Source organism: Stegodyphus dumicola, chromosome 10, assembly GCF_044657685.1.
Source record: "Stegodyphus dumicola isolate Sdum_Otavi_A_Nest chromosome 10, ASM4465768v1".
Classification (NCBI taxonomy): Eukaryota; Metazoa; Arthropoda; class Arachnida; order Araneae; family Eresidae; genus Stegodyphus; species Stegodyphus dumicola.
Window position 1 is genome coordinate 59934712 of NC_140777.1, and position 22036 is coordinate 59956747.

At 32.5% G+C, this 22036-nt stretch overlaps 2 protein-coding genes across 2 annotated transcripts in view; one reads left to right on the forward strand and one right to left on the reverse strand.

The window, feature by feature from the left end:
- LOC118179773 (zeta-crystallin-like) overlaps positions 1 to 22036 on the forward strand; it is a 44994-nt gene that overhangs the window by 18137 nt on the left and 4821 nt on the right. The window contains exons 4-5 of the mRNA XM_035348936.1: positions 4953 to 5154; positions 16123 to 16224. Of these exons, the coding sequence (XP_035204827.1) occupies positions 4953 to 5154; positions 16123 to 16224 (304 nt within the window). The remainder of the gene's footprint in view (positions 1 to 4952; positions 5155 to 16122; positions 16225 to 22036) is intronic.
- The window catches only part of Polr3E (RNA polymerase III subunit E), an 83668-nt gene continuing 79472 nt past the window's right edge, over positions 17841 to 22036 (reverse strand). The window contains exon 17 of the mRNA XM_035348929.2: positions 17841 to 19365. Within this exon, the coding sequence (XP_035204820.1) occupies positions 19351 to 19365 (15 nt within the window). The 3' untranslated portion in view covers positions 17841 to 19350. The remainder of the gene's footprint in view (positions 19366 to 22036) is intronic.

A 22036-nucleotide genomic window follows, 5' to 3' on the forward strand; every position in this document is an offset into this window, starting at 1 on the left:
AGCGCTATGAGCGCGAAGGAGATGCTTTTTTATGCCGTATCATTATGCTGGATGAGACTTGGGCCCGATCGTACCAGCCAGAACTGAAATGCCAATCAAACGAATGGCGTCACCACGACGTTCGAAATTTCGTCAGAACCCCAGCAATGTGAAAGTTATGGTGATTCTCGTGTACGACTGTGATGGTGTCATCCTAGCGCATACCGTACCCCCACAGCAGACTGTCACTGCGCAGTATTACTGCTCATTTTTGGAGCACAATTTTCGACCAGCTTTGAGGAAAAAACAGCGACACTTTCTGCAGAATGCTCCTCTCATTTTGCATGACAGTGCTCGGCTGCATGCAGCGCAAGCTGTGACTGATTTGTTCAAGCGAAGGGGCTGGGAAGTGCTTTACCATCCACCATACTCCCCAGTGACTATGACTTAATTCCTAAGATGAAGGAACCACTTCATGGCACTCGCTTCCAAACTGTTCCTGAGATTCTTGCGGCAGTAGACCGGTCCATTCAAACTATCAACAAAACAGACGCTGCTACAGGTATTCTGCGACTTCCACATCGTTGGAAACGGGTTGTACACAATGCTGTCGACTATATTGAAGGACTGTTAAACATGGTGACATGAATAACTTTTGTATTCCTCGTAAATAAATAGTTGCCACTATCAAAGTTCCAACCCTCGTAGTAAATGTTGGGCAAATATGAACAGTAAGTAAAATTCAAAGTTCACTGGTGGGGAGTCTGGGTAATGCATCTGCATTAGACAGGTTTGTTCCCAGGCAGTGCTGTATTTTAAATTATATTTCTGCAACTCTGTGGTGCATTGTTCCAATTTGGAGACTGCAAAGCATTTCTCACAATGAATGCTAATTAATTCTTATATTACAGCTGAACCAAATATCCATGGTTCGAACTTTTTCAATGCCCATACTATAGCATAAGCTTCATGCTCTATAGTCGGCCAGTTTTGTTGGGGTTTCAATATTCTTTACTCATGTAGCATATGAGAACTTCCTTCTCTCCCCTCTGTAATAAACATGCATCTACTCCGACTTCCTCTGCATCTGAATGGATGACAAATGACCCTTGCAGCGTTGAGATGATCAATTCCATCTATTTTACTAATTGCTCATTCATTTGTTGAAATGGCTGACTCATAAATTAGTCTCCATTTGAGTATTTCAGGTTGCTCTTTTAGTTATTTATTTATTTTTTAAATTATGTGAGAGGATAAGTGATCTCTGCATACCCTGATTATAATCGTGATAGTAATCCTAAAAGGTTTTTGAGATGGGCCTTTGTTTTCGGCGTTTTCAGTTTTTTAATTGCTTCTATTTTCTCAGGATCTGGTTGATGTTTCCCTGATCTGATAGCGTGTCCTAAATATTTAATTTTTGGTTTTACAAATGAAAATTTTTTCGAGTTATAGTAAATCCAAGTGACTCTAGTTCGGTGAAAAAACTTTAAAAATGCTTAAAAGATCCTGTAGATCTAAGGTTTCTTTCATTCTATATTTGTTATTAATCTAATTTTATGTCAACTTCTACTGTTTTCAGTTTTCTGATGAATAATGCTTGGTGTTGATTGATGACAGTGATTAGTTTTCGTCATTGTTGGGCATTTAAATTTTATAAATTCATATTCTCATCCATTTTGAAATTTTCCAGGGGCTTCAGAAATCTTTTCTTGGCAAAGTTATAATTTCTGTGAATTTTTTTTTCATTTTCAAATATATCTCCAAATCTGTTGACAATAGTTTGAAATTTTCAAATTTAACTTTATTTTTAAATGCTGTAAGTAATTCACTGCTGATTTGTTTAGTGTAGGTAGGATAGGTATTTCTCCAGACCATGAATATTTCAGTACTACTAAAGGACATCTTGGTTATTTTCCATACATCGGCTGAAATGGTGAGATTCCATTGGTGAAGTTCAGTACTTCTCGATAAGCAAAGAGGAAATATGATATGTGCTTATCCCAATTTGAAGGATCATTTCTGATGACATGATGTAACATTTGCCTGAGAGACTTATTCCATCTTTCTACCAAATCATTTGAAGTACTGTAAGCAGGGGGGGGGAGAATCTAGGGTGAGAACCTGGTCTTTTCTGAAATTCTTTAGTTAATGTTAAAACAAAGTTGCTTCCGTTGTCACATGCTATTGTATTAGGAATTTTTGTTCTCATAAATATCTTCAAAGTATATTACAAGTGGCTTTTTGTGTCAAGCTTCTCCGTGGGATTGCTTCTGGACATTGGGAATGTTGGATCTACTAGACATAACACATATTTACGTTTTCTAGCAAGAAGAGGTTCAACAATTACATCAATATTCACTACTTTGAAAGGTAATTCTGATATTCTGACAGATGTGATGGGAATCTTGTCAGATCTCTTTTCTGTATGCTTAAACTGATAAATTTTGCATGTTTTGCAAAAGGTTTCAAAGTCTTGAGCTAATCCAGACTAAACAAATGAATGTCGGATCCTCTTCTTTTATTTCCTCATTCCAAGATGTGCTCTGAAAATGAAAATTTTGCACTAATCCCAACACCTGTGATTTTCTGCTAATAGGAGGCACCAACTAGAAAGCAGTCTATCCCAGTATTCTTTCTTGATCATTTAAAAGATGTTCAATAAATAAATAATTATCCTTTTCCCCTTCAGCTAACTTCGATGTCTCTCTCAGCGATGAGTAATTCCCCTGTTCTCTTCACGGGTTCTCAGCTGCCCAAAAGTCTCTGATTCTGTCAGTGCTCCCCTTCCTCCTCTTTGGTTCTCTTCTTCAAAATTATATCTTTTTAAAAGGCAATGTTTGATTCTTCTGTAGAATTAATCATTATTTCTTGTATTTCCGAAGTTATTAAAAAAAGGCACATTTAGCATATCTGTCATGGCAATTAATGTATCCTCAAAACTAAATAAGCTATTTCCATAATTCTTATAATAAATAGGTACATGAGAAACTTTTCAGTCAGGTGTCTAAAAGCCGAGGTAAGCATGATTTTACTTCCTTTTCGATCTTCAAAAACTGGAATGAATGGAAAATGTACAATCATTATCTGCATTCTGGGGTCTACGATAGCTTCAGTTTTCTCAGAATTGTAAAAAACATTTACTTTTTGCTTTTTTTTTATATTTGGATGATACTTTCTTCAAATTTGGGTCATAGATGAGATTAGTCTATTTTAGCCACTATGCCTTTTTGGTGTTCTGTTTGAATTTCTAGAAGTTCTGGGATCATCCCTTCTCTTCTTCTTTACTGTAGTTTTTTTCTTTCTTCTTTTGACTGGGCAATCTCTTATAATGTGTTGATAGCATCCACAAGTATAGCATTCCTTTCTTCTCGTGAAAAATCCTTCTTGTCTTAAGTATTCTCTTATATGTAGGGGAAATATATTTATCTTGTTTACATATTAAATCCATGAGTCTCGACAGCTATTTAATTTCACTTCTGACTTCACTGAAAGATTTTCATTTCACTGTGAAATAGATATCTCATTCTCTAATTAATTATTGTGGCTTCAATCATTTATTTCCTTGGTATATTGTGACATGTGATGTTGTTTCAAAATCTTCTACTTCTCTTGATTTACAGCAATAGTCCCACATGGCTGCCAGTGGTGAATTAAACTGGATATGCATTTTATCAGAATAATGTTTAGCTTTTCTAAAATTTTCTGAGTAGGAATGGGTTGATATTCCTTTAGAGTATGAGTTTTTACTTTTTTCTAATCTAGTCAGTGGCAAATATTTCATTCACTTAAATCTAGCAATTCCTCAGGAGAAGAGGCAAAGTGTTCCTTGTTAATCGTTAAATAGTCACCATATACTACGGTAGACTTCAAATGTTTTTATCATTTCTTGATCCATTTCAGGAACTGGTGTTGAGCAGAATGAATAAAATTTGTATATTTGGATGGAATGTCTTGGAGCATTATTGAGAATTAGGAGAATTTTAAAGCTCAGGTTTTACTGATCTAAGCAGTGTTTTTAAGCTGTGAATGAATTTTCAAACCAGTCTTTAAAGAGAACTATAGTGATGTGGCCAGTGCTGTGCAGTGTACCACATATAATTGAAATTCATGTGCAAATAAGCTAACATTGAAATTCTGCTAAGATGTTGATATCACTTCTAATGCTGGAAATGATAACTAAAGTTAGAAATTTATGCCTCAAAGCTCATTTATCTCATAATATCTTAAAACTAACATCCAAACCATTTGCAGAATGCAAATCATAAAATTAGATCATAATAATAAAGCTTATAACATCTTATTGAATGCATTATTGGAATCTTAAAACTTCACAATTTTGATATATAAATAACATCTTGCCATTTTTCAAAAATAAACATCTTAAATCTCAGGTTTCCTTTTTAAATTTCTCTACAAATTGTCTTCATACTGTCATCAAAACAAAGAATAATTTAACTAAGCATTGTGATATTTTCCAGTGTTTTCAAATTCTGAGTAAGTTTTTTTGGGTGTTAACAATTTGTATAAACTTCGTAAACAAATGTGTCAGAAAGGAGAAAAAATTAATAAAAAATGTTGAACATATTTTGCAATTCGAAGCAATAACAGCTTTTACAGATGAAGAAGTCTAGAGCAAGTTTGGATATCTTCATTAATTTACATCCCAATCATAATTATTATAGTGTATATTAAAAAAAAAGTATGGTAACATTTAACCCTCTGTTTCTATCTGTGCCACACACATTTTTTTTCTCTTTATCTTTTCTAATGTAAAATATTTGAAGAAGCATTTATGCAAAAATTTTATTTTCTTAATCAATGGCAAGAATCTTTTGTTTACATTTAAAAGTAGTGAAATTATAAAAACTGCATCAGTGGTACACTGTAATATGGGAATTAACTCATTTTTATTCTTTTCTTTTATTACTTGTGATTCAATGGATGTAAAAAAATAATAATAATGTTATTTTTAGAGCAAAGTGTGTGGCTGGAGAAACTGTTCTTATTCATGGTGCCAGTGGAGCAGTAGGTTTAGCATGTGTTCAGTTAGCAAAGAAACAAGGTCTAAAAGTGATTGGTACGGCTGGAACACCAGAAGGCATTGACCTGGTTAAAGATGAAGGAGCTGATATTGCTGTGAATCATAAGGCAAAGGGTTATGAACAAGAAATCTTAGTAATTAGCTTTTTTATTAAAATATTTTTTAACTGTTGCTTTAAATTAATGCTTCTTTTATCCATTAAAGTACTTTTGTGAAAAGTAAAAAATTCAAAAAAAGTTTTCACAAGTTCAGTAAATTTTAGAGATGTGCATATTATGAAGTCTAATTAACCATGGACAGATCATAACTAGGCCTTTTAAAATTAGACAAAAAGAAACCTTAGTCTGATATACATTTAATTAGGCCTTGTCTTAAAAAATGTTTGGGTACTTGCATGTTAACAGAGATGGTTTGACTAGCTTTGGCTATAATTTGATGTAATTAATTTTTCTTTAATTTATTTGAAAAATATTTGGCAATAGCTTAAATGGTTTTTTACAGAGCTACAACTTTCTGCTGCTGCATGAGCTCTGTTAAGTACAACTTGAAATAGTATCTTGCTGTACCCCTATATTTCTTGTTTTCCCATTTTGAGGAACCCTATACCTGCTCAATGTGCATATTGGAATATTGATGGTTACTCGACAATTATTGCAAAGGAAAACAGTTTATACAGTACAAAGTCCGTAATCCGAACGTCCATTATCCAGAATGATCTATAATCCGGACCTCAAAGCCACAAACTTTTTTTTTTTTTTTTTTTTTTGTATGCTTTGCGCATGTGCGTTTAATGTATAATGGACGGTATAAGCTAGGCTAAAATTATCTTTACCGAATTTGAAGGTTTTCGGGCATCGCAAACTAAAGATGAAATTTTCCAGTTATTGGATTTTGTAAAGAAATGTGGAGAAGCGATAATAAATGAAGATTGATATAACAGAAGTTTTTCATTGCGACAACAATGCCCCAAACCATCAATCAATTAAAAGATGTCAAAATTTGTAGTATGGTCCTAGATCCAGAAAATACCGCTTCCAATAGTGAAGAAAGTGACAGAGAGGTTATTGAAAACGAAAAAATTTCGATTGACAAGTTAGTCGGTATTCTTGACACAACAATTACAGGACTTGAGCAGTGGAACTTTGAGACTGAACAAGAATTAAAGCGAAAGTATTAGCACAAAAAACGAAGCAACATAAACAACTTACGTTGAAAGAAATGTTTAATAAAGTAAACAAATAAATATTAAGCTTTTTTTTTTTTTTGTAAATTTTGATACCTTTTAGATCATAATTGCTTTTTATTTTATAAATTATGGTTTCATATTTTTAATTTTATAATTTCTGCATGCCATCTTACCAGATTTAAATTTGATGATCTATAATCTGGAATTGCCAAAGTCCCTACGAGTCCAGATTACGGACTTCGCACTGTATTTATTTTCTATCTGAAATCTAAAGTTTGGTACACATTGCACCAAAAAAAATTTAAAAGGAGGGACAGTTTTGTATCTGAAGTTCTGCAGAGCTAATTGGTGAAATTTTCATGTCTCGAAAGCGTGAATTAGGGTATATGTTAGATTTATATATAGCATTGTTCTAACATAGGTATTTTGACACAAGATTTTGTTTTTTCTGAGATGACATACCAATTTTTTTTCCGTATTTCAATTCTACAATTCAAATTTTGCCTGAATATTTAATTTTGTAAAACTTCCCAAGAAATTTTTTAAAAATTCTTGATGCTCTTCTTTTTTCAGTTTGCGCCAAGAAATAATTCACTTGGTGCATTTATAGCAACCTATTTTCCTTTCACTTTTTTTGTTGTGCATGAGTGGAAAAATATGTGCATCGTTCATACTTTCAAGTAATTTTAACAAAGTGTCTAAGCCACATTTGGCATTAGTATCACTTATAACAAATATGCCAAATTTTAAAACATGACAGCATATAAATTCTCGTATATGTTTAGAAATTTCGAATAAAAAGCTAATTTTTGCAAGTATGCCTAGACATACATATACTTTAAGGACGAAGGCAAAAATTTAATAGTACTGTAATTTTATAATAAGCATTATTTAATAGTTGTTATAGTAATTAATAAGCAAACATTTATTAGTTGTAATTCGAAAATTTTTTCAAAAAATTTATAGAAATTACTAAAAAAATACAAATTTTAAAATCAAATCGGAAAATAGCTGCAAGTTTTATTTTGTAAAACTTGGCACTTCAGCAAAATTTCTGTCTTAGTATCAAAAATATGGAAAAAATCATCGGTGTGTCATTTCAGGAAAAGTCCAATTTTATGTCAGAATACCTATGTTAGAACAATGCTATATATAAACCAAATATGTATCGTAAGTCGCACTTTTGAGATATTAAAAACACAAGCTAAATTTTGTCAATCGGTTCAGCAGAATGGGAAATATAGAACTGTCCCCCTTTTTTTGTGCAAGGTGTATATCCCAAAATCTCTCTTCTTAAAATTGCAGCTTAAAAGCATTCTTAAAATTTAGCCACTTCATATTGTTGCAGTAGCAATTCATTTGTGTTATGATGCCAAAGTTGGCAATTATTCACTTTTTTAATGAAGTTTGGCTTTTTCTTTTATTAACATGTGAGTACCAAAGTTTGTTCATTACAGAATGGTAGAAAAATTACTTTAAATATTACTGTGACAAACTGTTGGCATTAAAAAAAAAACTGTCTATGGAAAATATAAAAAAGAAAACTGTGTGGAATAGTAACATTAGTAGCAGATGATATCTTAATCATTTATGTTTTAGCTTCTTTATTTCTTATGATGTCTTTATCCCTCCATTATTAACTGTGCGTTCTTTGGGTTATGAGTATGTTTACAAGAGAATTTGAACAATGTCATTGAGATCAAAATTGCAGTAAAAAGTCACTTAGAGCTTTTTGTTCAATTGTGTAATTTTTATATATTCTGAAACACTTGCAAATGAATTACATACTATTGTAATTGTAAACAATTCTTAGATAGAATAGAAGAGAAACACGCCAATGTGACAATTAAAATCACAATAACAACCTTGTATTTAGCGTATGTATATTAAAACACACAATCGATTTCAAGGACAGCTAAAGGTCCCTCCTCATCAGGAGAACGAAATTACTAGAAAAGGGAAAAGAAGAAAAATAAAGCGTTGGCGAAGTAATCTCAGAAACACGTGGTCGTAACCGGATTTTGAATCAGATTTACGCTGGCCGCCTACTTTTACTGAGCCAGGCTATCTGATCAAGCATATAAAACATAGACTAAAAAGCAAACAAATCAGTCAAGTCAAAAAATAGGGAGCGAGGGGCAACTGTGCCTTCACACACCAAGTCTGCACCTCAAATATAGGAAAAGCAACCTCTGTAACAGCATTTTATACCCTCCGGTAAGTACCAAACGCGAGGAGGCAATGCCATCTATCAGCAAAAATAATAAAGAATTATGATAATAGAATTTAAAGGCATTAGGAAGGACTGGATTGGACATAAAATCATTCACTAAACATGTTAAATTCTTGTGAATATGAAACGCCTCAAGCAAATTCAATTCACCAACGGAAGAAGCCTTTTGGATAATTTTTGCAGAACCAAAGTCAAAATTATGATTAAATTTCCAATTATGATACGCTATTGAAGACTTGTTAATTTCGCCTTTTCGGACATAAGATTCATGTTCCTTGATATGAAACTTTAACGTTCTTTTTGTTTAGCCAATATATCTCAAGCCACACTGATGCAATATATCATAAATTCTCCAAGAATTAAAGTCAGAAACGCAATCTTTTAGAATCGAACTGTGATTTTTATTAATAGGGAAGTATACGACTTAAAATTGAATTTCTGGAGAATCTGTGCAACTTTATAACTAAAAGAACGATAAAATGAAAGCAGGACAAGGTCATTAATATTATTTTTAACAGTGGAATGTCCTCTTTGATGGGAATCTGAAAATTTTTTAATGGCTTTATCAATGATCATGGGAGAAAATCCTTGGTCAATAGCAACTGCTCTCAAATAATTAAGTTCATTGGTAAGCAAAGATTCTGAAGAGCAAACTTTGAGCGTATGAAATACATAATAGTAAAAAGAAGCCATTTTTTGCTTAACAGGGTGGTATGACTTAGCATGGGGTGGTAAACAAACTGCAAAAGGTTTACGATACACAGTACAGTCAAAAGTCGTTAATTCGGACACCCATAATCTGGAATGATCTATAATCCGGACCTCAAAGCTAAAAACTTTCTGCGCATGCGCCTCATTGGCACATGCGCACAGGCGTTTTACGTGTGCGCGTAAAACCTTGACTACTGCGCATATGCGTGTGCGCAAGTGCAGAATACGTTTTCGCCTGCGCGTTTAATGTATAACGGACGGTGTAAGCTAAAATTATCTAATTATCTATTTCAGTTTATGTTAATGATTGCGTTGTTCCTTAATCTTCGAATTGGATCCCGCTTATTATTTTTTGCAGGCTGTAAGAGCAATTTTATAAAAGTAAACTTGAACTTTCGATTATGTCAAATAGAATTTCCGATGCTGGAACTTCCAAAGGATCTACAAAACGAAAGTATGTTTCGATGTCCAACAAACAAAAAGTGGAATTACTGCAAAAAATGGATAAAGACATGAAGAATGTGACAGAGAGGTTAGTGAAAATGAAAAAAATTCGATTGACAAGTTAGTCGGTATTCTCGGCACAGCAATTAAGGAGACTTGAACAGCGGAACTTTGTAACTGAACAAGAAATTATGTCTTTTTATAGAATTAAAGAGAAAGTATTATGACATAAAATGAAGCAACTTAAACAACTTACATTGAGAGAAATGTTTAATAAAGTAAACAAATAAATATTAAGCTTTTTTTTTTTTTTTTTTTTGTAAATTTTGATACCCTTTAGATCATAATTGTTCTTTATTTCATAAATTACGGTTTCATATTTATAATTTTAGAATTTCTGCATGCCATCTTACGAGATTTAAACTGATGATCTATAATCCGGAATCGCCAAAGTCCCGACGAGTCCAGATTAACGACTTTTGACTGTAGTGCTGAAATCAATTTCATTGCGGATTATAAGAATATCAGGGGAGGGAATTGTTGGATTCAATTTCAAAAGTGAATTGGATGGCTAGATCAGTTGAATTTATAATAGATAAAATCTCTGATAAATCATCTTTATTACTATCAATAAGCGCTAAAGTGTCGTCTACATGCCGAATCCAGAGACGAAAAGATAGTTTATCAAATAATTTCACCTCAAAATAGTGCATATAAATGTCAGCAAGTACAGGACTGAGAGGATTACCCATAGCCAATCCTTTAATTTTACGAAAATATTCATTTTGGAAAACAAAGTGTGTTTGACTCAGAGAGACTTTAGTAAGCGAAACCAACTCATCAATTTCAGTATGTGTGAAATGGAATTCCCATTTGTGTGAAATGGAAGCCTAGTTTCAAGACATTTTAGTGATCCTTCGACCGGAACATTAGTAAACAGTGATTTGATATCAAATGAAACCATAATGGAACGCAGTGGAGAAATACATTCAAGTTTATCGATGACTTCAAAAGAATTTTTTATGGTGTGAATATTGTTAGCAAGTAAAGGAGAAAATCTGGAAACTAAATATTTGTCCAAAGGATATGAAGCTGTACCTATGTTGGAAACAATTGGTCGAAAAGGAATACCAGTTTTGTGGACTTGTGAGAGAGCATAAAGCCTAGCGCAGTTAGTAAAGGATCTTTAGGGATCGAGCAGTATGGGCCTTCATTTATCAATTTAGAGACTCCAGTAATATAAGTGTGTTTGTCCATAACAAGGATCTGCCCCCCTTTATCAGCCTTAGAAATAATATCAGCTTTAATTCTTAGATACACTGACATCTTCAACTGTTACCTCTGTTATCACATGCATCCCCCCCTCGGTCTGTTTGCATGATAACCACTTTCGCATCATTAAAATTATATCGCTTCAAATGCATACTGCTATCTTCTCTGTAATCAGTTTGGAAGATTTCTACTCACTGGTAAAGGTGAGAAAATAAAGCATTTTTAAGAAGTTAAGAAAATTTGGGACTTTTTGTAAGAGATGAAGAACAAATCATTCTAAAAAGTCATCATCGGTGCATAGCTTTCCTTTCTATCTGCTAATATGTTCCTGAGTCTTTTCTTTAGAACCATCTAACTAGCTGCCTCTGCAAACTCTTTGAAAAGATGGTCAACACTCGTCTGGTCTATTATTTAGAGACAAATAATTGTATCTCCGCTTATCAGAACGGTTTTAGAAAAGGAAGAGCAACTATCGATAATATCCTACTCTTAGAAACAGGTATCCGTAGAGCGTTCGTTAGAAGAAATCATTATGTTTCCATTTTTTTTTTATACAGAGAAAGCCTATGAAACCACCTGGAGATACGGTATCCTTTGTGACCTATATAACAATGGTTTACAAGGAAACATGCCAATATTCATCAAACATTTCCTACAGGATCGGAAGTTTCATGTGAAGATAGGCGATACACTTTCTGATATGTTCCATCAAGAAGAGGGCGTTCCGCAAGGAAGTGTATTAAGTGTTACATTATTTAGTATAAAAATTAACTCTATTTTAAAACAACTGCCTCCAGCAGTTCAGGGTATGCTCTATGTCGATGACCTGCAAGTTAGTTGCCAAGGAGAAGACCTGAAAGACATTGAGTGTAAACTGCAGACATCTCTCAATAGAATTGTTAAATGGTCACAGGAAAATGGTTTTAGATTCTCTACTCAAAAGACTGTGAGTGTACATTTCTGGCGAAAGAAAATTCCTCACCCTGACCCCGAACTTTATCTGCCAGATGTGCTGATTCCTGTAGAAAAGGAAATAAAATTCCTAGGAATGATATTTGACCATAAGCTTACGTTCCTGCCCCATATTACCTATCTAAAAAAGAAATGTTTAAAAACTATGAATATTCTGAAAGTACTGTCAAATACTTCTTGGGGTGCTGATCGAGGCTCAATGCTTCTTATATATAGAGCTCTCATTCGTTCGAAATTAGATTATGGATCAATCATTTATGGGTCGGCAAGGCCTTCAGTATTAGCCAAACTTGATCCGATACATCACCAAGCACTTCGGATATGCACTGGTGCCTTTAGAACTTCTCCAGTGGAAAGCTTATATGTGGAAAGTAATGAGACCTCCCTGCGGTTAAAACGTGAAAATCTTTGTTTTAAGCATTATTTCAAAGTCTTATCACAAACCAAAAATTCTACATGGTCAAAATTGCTTAATGACCAATACTTCCGTTTATATCAGGCACGACCATCATGTGTCCTATCTTTCGGCTTGCGGATGAGTGCTTTGGTGGAGGAGTATAATTTGTCTAATGTAGATATACAGATGGAGGATTTTTTTGGAATTCCTCCCTGGGAGGATTGGAGAATTCATTCTCTGGATACTTTTCGACACTGGAGTAAATTACAAACTAATGAAATCATCTACAAGCAGATAATTTTTTAACATAGAAACAAATATAGGAAATATATCCCTCTATATACAGACGGATCAAAATCCCAGGATCATGTTGGCGCCGCTGTCATCACAGAGAAAACAATAGTAGGGGTTCCATTACATACAGTTTGCTCTGTGCTTACTTCTGAGCTTACTGCAATCCATCTGGCTTTTGACTTACCTTTCAAAACAAAAGTACATAAAATTTATTATCTACACAGATTCCATGAGTGCCTTAATGTCATTGAAAAATCACGCTCAATGTACTCATCCAGTTGCAATCAGAATCCTGAAGTTGAATCATTCTTTAAAAATTCGGGGATACCAGATTCTTTATTCGTGGATCCCTGGACACGTTGCCATTGGAATGAATTGGCGGATATTGCAGCTAAAACTGCAACCACAATGTACAATGTTCAGATTCCACTAGCAGACATCAAAGGGTTTGTCAAAAGCAAAATTCTCAGCAAATGGCAGAAGCAATGGGATGACAAAGTATATAACAAGCTGAGAAATGTAAAACCCACCATTGGATACTAGCCATGTATGGCTAATAGAAAGGAAGATGTCCTCTTGACTCGACTGAGAATTGGCCATTGTCGCCTGACCCATGAGTATCTTCTGAAGGGTGAAGAGAATCCCAGCTGCCCAAACTGCAATGCAGAACTGACAGTCCATCGTATCTTGGTGGAATGCCAGAGTTTTAATTATTTTCGCCAAAAACATTTTAATTGTTCAGAACTGGACTTAGTAAATTTAATTGGAAAAACACATCATCGTAATTTGTTTCTGTTTTTAAAAGATATTGGCTTTTATAATAGACTTTAACCTGTTTTTTTAAAAGATATCAGCTCTTATCATAGATTGTAATCTGTCTCTTTTTACCTAAGCTGGAAATTTTTACAAATGACTAATTGCATTGTTACCATTTGTCTGGCGCAGATGACCTTGACAGGTTTTGTGCCAAATTACAATAATCCAATCCAATCTTTAGAACCATATACAGTCAAAAGTCGTTAATTCGGACACCTATAATCCGGACCTCAAAGCTAAAATCTTTCTGCGCATGCGCCGCATTGACGCATGCGCATAGGCGTTTTACTTGTGCGCATATGCGTCTGCGCAAGTACAGAATACGTTTTCGCGTGCGCGTTTAATATATAACGGACGGTATAAGCTAAAATTATCTAATTATCTATTTCAGTTAATATTGATGATTGCGTTGTTCTTTAATCTTCGAATTGGATCCGGCTTATTATTTTTTGCAGACTGTAAGAGCAATTTTCTAAAAGTAAGCTTGAACTTTCGATTATGTCAAATAGAATTTCCGATGCTGGAGCTCCCAAAGGATCTAGAAAACGAAAGTATGTTTCGATGTCCATCAAACAAAAAACGAATTGCTACAAAAAATGGATAAAGGCATATTCTTTGTTTATCTATCCGAAATCTGTTTATCAATTTCACGCTGCTCTGCGCGGGGACGTCGCGGCGCGCAATGAACTGGAAGTTGATTTGTCAACACTATCGTTATCTTCAGGGCAGATGTTTTTATTTTATTCGGCTTATAATTCCTTACTAAATGTAGTATTTAATTTCGGTGTACTCTGTCTTTGATATGATTTAAATCAAATTCCTCGTCATTATAAATATCACGAATACAAATCAAATAGTTTTCTGGTTGCAATTTTCTAATTTCGGCTATGCTTTACGCATCCGCACGTTGAAAGAAATGTTTAATAAAGTAAACAAATAAATATTAGGCTTCTTTTTTGGTAAATTTTAATACCCTTTAGATCATAATTGCTCATTATTTTATAAATTATGGTTTCATATTTTTAATTTTATAATTTCTGCATGCCATCTTACCAGATTTAAACTGATGATCTATAATCCGGAAAAATCGATAATCCGGAATTGCCGAAGTCCCGACGAGTCCGGATTAAAGACTTTTGACTGTATACTTTTTGAAAATGACTAGTGTAGTGTAGTGATACCATAGTTCTTGAACTTAATTCATTTTTGAAAGCCATTCCTCTCAACAAAATGTTTGTAAATTAAAACAATTTTCTCCATAGGAATTAATGTAAAATAGATCATTCCTGAACCACTGATGATTGCTTATTTTAACTTTACAACAATACTTTGTACTCAAGTTTATAACCGAAAATTTACTGTAATCATTAAAAACAAAAAATATAAATACAACATTAAGCAGATAGAATAGATAGAAATTTAATTTTTCTGTGCCCATACAAAGGAAAGAGCATGAAACAAAAGGTATGAGTGGAAAATAAGATGTTTGTATTTTGATGTGAAATTTACTTCCAAAAATGTCAGGTATTTCTCTCAGCACCTTCTTTTATCTTTTCTTTTATCCAAGTGCGCTTCCACTCTTGTTTTACTCAAATTTGTCCAATGTGATGTTTCTGAAGTGAGACATTGCATCATCATTTCAAATATTTATCCTCTGGCTTGCAACTGCTTTATCAGGGTGACATTATTACATGAAAATTTTGGATATTACTCTGTTTAGCATAAATTTTATGAATCGGAGAACTAGGGTCTTTCTTCAGGAGCAGCAATAAGAGGTGATTATAGAAGACTTTAATTACCTCTTATTGCTTCTCCCTGAAGTTGTAATTCTTTCTTATTAAGCTCATTTTTATGATCTGTAGTAACTTCTTCATGCCTTTATTGTTAACTTCTTAGTCTATGGTTTTGTGTACGCACAATATCATATTCTAACCAAAAAAAAAAAAAAAAACTTAAGTCCAAGTATGAGAGTACTCAAAGTCTTTGCTTGCATTTCCAATGTGGCTGTAGTTTCTTCCAGGTTGAATTCATTGCCCTGTAAGTCACTGCTGCTAGCCTTTGTTCATGAGAGTTAAACAACAGAAAATATATAAAGTCATTTTTCCAGCAGAAGGACCTAACTATTCATTATATGGCATAGGTTACCTCAAAATACTTTTGAAAATCATATGTTACCGACTTGAATATTCATAATTCGACATAGTGTTTTTTGTTCATAAGTAAAGGCATTCTTGATCCAAGATTCCACTGTAATTAATAATTGTTTGCATATTATGATAAATATCTATATTAAGTAAACTTTTGTTCACTTCTTAACTCTGATTTCATTTTGAATGCTGTACTATTATAAATTTCTTTTGCAAAATAAAAATTTGTTTCAGATATTTGAAATTTTTCTTGAAAATCTTACCCTTTTTTGATGCATATTACCTATATATTTCTTTCCCTGAAAGGTTTTATTTTATTACTTTAAATTAATTTAACTGCATGCTGCCTTCAAAAATAAAATATATTTTGAGTATATCAAATAAATTAAAAGCGAAAACACTATATTACTCTGAAATTAAGCCATACTTTTGTTCAAAATTTTAAGACTTATATTAAGTTGCAGCTTAAATTCAAAATGAATATTCTTACAACTTATTTCTGGCAATCTTATAAGGCTCCTGTGATCAGGGCAAATAAAAAAGTTGTTATAAATCAAAATGTTTTTATAATAAATATTTTTAATACCTATTTGACTGGTGTATTGCAAAATAACATTCTTAAATTTTCAGGAAAAAAATGGAAACAAGGGTGCAGATATTATTATAGAAATGCTTGCTAACGTAAATCTTGATAAAGATTTTGATCTTCTTAGTCCTAGAGGACGTATTGCTGTAAGTATAAGAGAGTTATTTGATTGTAAAGTCAGTTTATCGGCTTACTGTGTGCAGAAAAGTAAAGCCTAATGGACTGTGTTTTTAAATTGTAATACATTATAGTAAATTATTTATACTGAATAAGGAAAAAAAATAGATTGTAATTACATTTTGATTTAATCCAAATGAGCATTTTATCACAAACAGCATCATTTTTGATAAGCTGTTTTATAGCAGGTTAACTCATAATTTTTAACAGAATACACGTTTATAAATAATTTGATCTAAGAAATTAATTTATTAATTAACTACTATATATAAAAAGTAAAGCTTAGTGAGATATGTCTTTTTAACACTGCAATAAATTAGTTGTAATTAACAGAAAAATAACTTTTTTGGATAAAAACAAACTAAATTTTGATTTAATAAAATGAATTTGCCAAATTTAACCAAATATTTTCATATTGATTAACGTTTTAATGAAAATGCACTTTATAACATAATTTTATAGAAAAAATGAAGTTATGTTATGGTGAAATTAACATTTTCTGCGTGCCAATCAGAGCTGTAGTTCTCTAGTAAACCAGGTTTATTAATTTCTGCAAATTTTTCGTTTTACATAAATTCCACCGATTACATATATAATGAATTGTCTTTTAAAATTCAATTTTGAGATTATGTGGTTAGCACATGTTCAGAATTTATTCATCTACTATTCTTCAGTCACTGAGTAGCAATTTACATGGACCTCATAATTGATTTGTTTATGTCGGCTTCAAATAAGAAAAAATTATTAAAAATAGCAGTTGCAGAATTTTTCTGTCATTCATTCATTGAAAAACATTCATTTCTCTTGTGAAAAATGAGCTACAAACATTAATATAGGCGAGATTTCATTTTAGCACTTAAATTAATTGCTAATAACGTTAATACTCAACTTGCATGAGCATAGAATGTTATGACACAATTAGTGTGGGAATTAAATTCTGAGAAGACCTCATGGCAGAGATTTTGATAAACAGTGTATTGATTGTTATTTTCTTTAAGAGTAGGAAAATTATGCTTATAAATTTATCAGTTTTTGTTTTTGCATAAAATATTTTGGCCCATTTTTACACAAGATTTCCTTACTTTCTCAAGATACTTTTCTCTCATTTATTCTTTTTTCTTTGTAATACTTTATATTCACATTATTTTATTTTGTATATTTAAAGAAAAAAAGGTAACCATTTCTTATTGTATAAATCTGAAATAAATTTTGAGCTGGTGGATATATCTTTATAGGTGTTTGTGCAAACAATCCAAATATAAAAATTAGAGTGGAAGATATGTAAACAAAACTCAGGAAAACATGGCATATAATCCATAAAATTCTACAATACTTTAACTTTCTCCAATACTCCAACTCTTTAGTTTATACAACAATATTTTAAAAATAATTGTTTAATTAAACATGAACCATAAGCATTATATAAAAGTTATGAGACTAGGATTAATTTTGAAATGAGGCAAGTTTAGACAGATTTATTACCTGCATATTACTATTTTTATGATAGGAAGAGAAATAGACAAATTAATTAAGAGACTTGAGGGATTGTTGTAAATAAAGTTAGGATTTTATTTTATATACTCTTTGTTGTACATATGTATGTGCATCTATAATGTATATATCAGGTTGGCAAAAAAATAATTTCAATTTTTTGGTGTCAAATAAAACTCAGTTTTTTTCTATACAAAAAATAAACTTTAATTAGTCAGATATCTTCCATTCTGTTTCATGACCTTTGCCGTCTTCCTAGTAACTTCATGAGTCTGTGTTCATTGAACTTCTGGTCTTTATCAACAAAAAACTCACCTAAGTACAATCTGAGGTCATCATTCATGCTGAAATTTTTGCCATTTAACCTTTTCATCATCCGAAACGCGTCTAGCGCATTCAAGTGAAACTTCTGCAGGGCGGCCGTAACATGCTTCTAGCATTCTTCTACATTTTAAAACTTTTAAATGTTTAAAACGCTTTTACTTGAGTTTAACGTTTACTTGAGTTTTTATTTTTGTTTGTTCTAATACCTTCTAGAGAGCAGTACTAATCAGGCATTCTATTTCTAATTGAACCCCCCCCCCCCCCGAGTTTTATGAATATTTACACCATTTTACATAAGATACCAAGACAGAGATCTTCAATGTTTACTCAGCAGAAAAAGAGAAAAAATGAGGTTGTGAATTGGAAAGACAAGAAGGATATACGTTTGATGAGTACAGTCCATAATAACTCTATGATTGATGTTAAAACACGGAAAAGAACTGTAAAAAAGCCAATAATTGTAAAAGATTACAATAACAAAATAGAAAGAGTAGACTGCCTGGATCAGATGTTATCAAATTAGTCCTGCTGTTAGAAATAAGCAGAGATATTATTACTTTTCCATTATGCTTTATTTCCTTATAATTTTACTTAATATTCATTTACATTCATTCACTACGAAAGTTATGTATGTACAGAGAAAACAACATTACATGCTGCGAAAAACAAAGGGCCGCTGTGGAGAAATTTTCGTGGACAGGAGAGGATTGTTAAGGGTTAAGAAGTTTTGTAAACTTCGAAATAAATTATAATCCAGTGGTGCAAGGTCGGGGCTATTTGGGAGATGCAATATCACTTCCTAGCCAAGCTCCAGTAATTTTATACAAGTTGTTAAATATGTGCGAGTGCTCGGAAGCAGCTGAAAATGCACAACATCTTTGTAATACTACCAAATTGGTGGCATGAAATTTAACTTTCGATATGATTTGTGCTGATTCATAATGCTCGGACTATGATCTTTTTTGATTAATGTTATTGTAGACTATCCATTTTTCATCACCAGTGATAATTAATTTTAAAAAGTATCGATTGCATTATGTTCAAAATGTGTATCGCAAATATTGATTCGTTGTGTTATGTGAATTTCTTTAAAGTCATAGGGAACCCAAGTATTAAGGTTCTTAGCGAGTCCAAGATATTCTATGTGATTTTCAGTTCTTGTGTGTGACACATTTAAGCTTTTTGTAGTCTCTTGCACAGTTATATAATGATTCTATTCAGTTATGCCTTTGATTTTGACATCATCAAATTCAGAAGGTCAGCCAGGACATCAGTTATCTTCAAGTGAAAAATCTCTGGAACAAAATTTAAGATATGTCAAAAATATTTGTTTTGCACAGCATGTCAAAACTCACCATAAGTTATAAAAGTTTTCAACAAAAATATACAGAATTTGTTTATGTGGCAACCTAAAAATGTGAGCTGCCAACTCTCAAAAGAATATATATATATATAAGATTGACAGAACATTTAAAAAAACAAAGATACCGCTATCTAATTCAGAAATCAAACAACAAAAATCAGCGTTATATTTTCAAAATTTTCACAGGACTAGTTTCAATGGTTTTACCGAACCACCATCCTCAGCTGCAAAAGCGCAAATGAACAATATAGGTAATAATGATTAGATAAGATAAGAAAGCCTTGATGTTTCATCAACAGATGGCGCCACTTGCTTATTCTTGTCCATACTTTCTTATCTTATCTAATCATTATTTCTTATCTTGTTCATTTGCCGTTTTGCAGCTGAGGATGGTGGTTCGGTAAAACCATCGAAACTAGTCCTTTGAAAATTTTGAAAATATAATGCTGATTTTTGTTGTTTGATTTCTGAATTAGTATTTGTTCAGCGTGTTATTGTGTCTTAAATACCGCTATCTATTTCTGCTAACCAAAATTACTTTCTTGCCAACCCAGTATATTGTATATATATATATATATAAATATAAATACAAAGTAAAAAGCAGTTCAAAACCTAATCCAGTTACACAGTGAAAGTAGAAACAAGTGGTGATAATAATGCAGAATAAATTAAAATATATATTTTTTTACTTCGTGTGTTGCATCAACTCCATGATGATGATGCAGCAAAAGATGTAAATTTCTTTTTTCTGTTTTGGTTTTGGCATTTTTTGCCTTTTTTCATGCAGTTTGCGAGCATGCTTTTAGTTTTTGTTTTTTTGCATATGGTTTATTCTGAATTGAATATGAGATGGATTTTAAATTTATTTTGCACACTAATAATTACCTTGTTTACTTATATATATGTTACCAGCAAAATATGAAATACAGAATGCTGTACATTTTTAGTCAAAGTATGAAATATGAGAATTATTACATACTTTCTCTAGGCATTATATAGATTTATTCTGAAAAAGTAATGAGAGTGCCATAACAAAATTATTCAAAATACGTAAAGAAAAACAAAAGTTGTATTAAAAAATGTATGCCTTTCTTATTAAGGGGAACAAAATTTTCATATAAAAAAATAAGAAATTAAAATTAACCTACTTGTTGCAACATAGGCTTGAATTACATTTCATTATGTTTTGTGCATACAGTTGATGAATCTTTGGGTTCTTTCACTGGATCTAATGATTCTCGACCTTTTTAAAACTGTCGCCCCCTAAGGAGTGAAACATTTTTCAATGCAACTTATGCAAAAATCCTATAATTTAGGGTATGAGAAAGGGGGGTACCTGAATTATAAAAGGCAAAAATGTTAAGTAATTTTTTTACAGGAGACTTGCACACCAAATTTATTTGTTTGTTTGTATTTTAACTCGATAGCTTTGTCCTGGAAGGTAATTACATTCCAATACACTAAACAAGTAATGTCAATGAAAAAATCAAGGGTGATCAGTGGGTTGGTTATGCTAAATGTTTCAAAGCCAGTTTCTGAACATTCGGTTCAATATTTTTATTGAGATGAAGTTGCAAATCCCCTTTTTCCACGATTTGGAGTCGGCTCTCTTTTTGTAATTACATCAGTTGCAGCACTGAATCCTTGCTTGACCATGTAGTAGGAAAGGAAGGCAATTAAAAATTCTTTGACAATAGAATGCAATCCATGGTAGAGGTGACTTATACTACTTTAAAGCCAAAAAGACTGGGAGAGAATTACCATTCTGAAAGCTGGCTTTCATAGTTTCATTAGTTGAAAGTTCAACTAGTTCCTCCTGAATCTGAACCTGTGCTTTCTCAATATTCATAAAAGGGTTCATGATCCATTGAGGAAATTCCAGGGACAAAATATCCTCAAAACGCTCAGAAAAGTCCTTGTGAAAAGACTCAAAGTGTTGACAGTAAACTTGTGTTTTATTGAATTGGATTTCACTGCTCTTATGCAGATCCGACAAGATCGAAAACTGGTTGAATTTGTTGCAACCAAAATTTTAAATCCATTGAATTTTGTGAATAAATCTGTCATGTAAGCAACATCAATCTTAAATTGTAGCAATCTGTCTTTCAGAGCTACATCTTTCTCTTTGAGAACTAAAGTATGGAGTTGAAAAGGTTCCAGAACTTACTGAGGCAGGCGTCTTTGGAGATCTAGCGAACCTCAGTGTGTAAAAGCAAATGATTGAATTCTTCATCTTTGTCCTTACACAGCTGCCTGAATAATCGATCATTAAGAGAATTACTGAGAATTTTGTTCACAGCAGAGATGACACATTGTAACGATTGATGCAAAAACGGTTGCTGAGGTTTTTTGCAACTAAATGCTGCTAGTGAATTATGCAGGGAACAGCTAAAATACTCGGTACCTCTATCTTCAAAAAGAGTGATGAACCCATAATGATGGCCCACCATTGCAGGAGCTCCATCGGTGGCAACAGGCATAATGTTCGCAAGAGGAATATTTTTCTCTTTAAAATAATCTTTGACATTTCGATTGCAGATACTAAAAGTGAATCTATTTTAGTATCTGCAATCCAGCTTTTTGCAAAACGCATCTCTTGAATA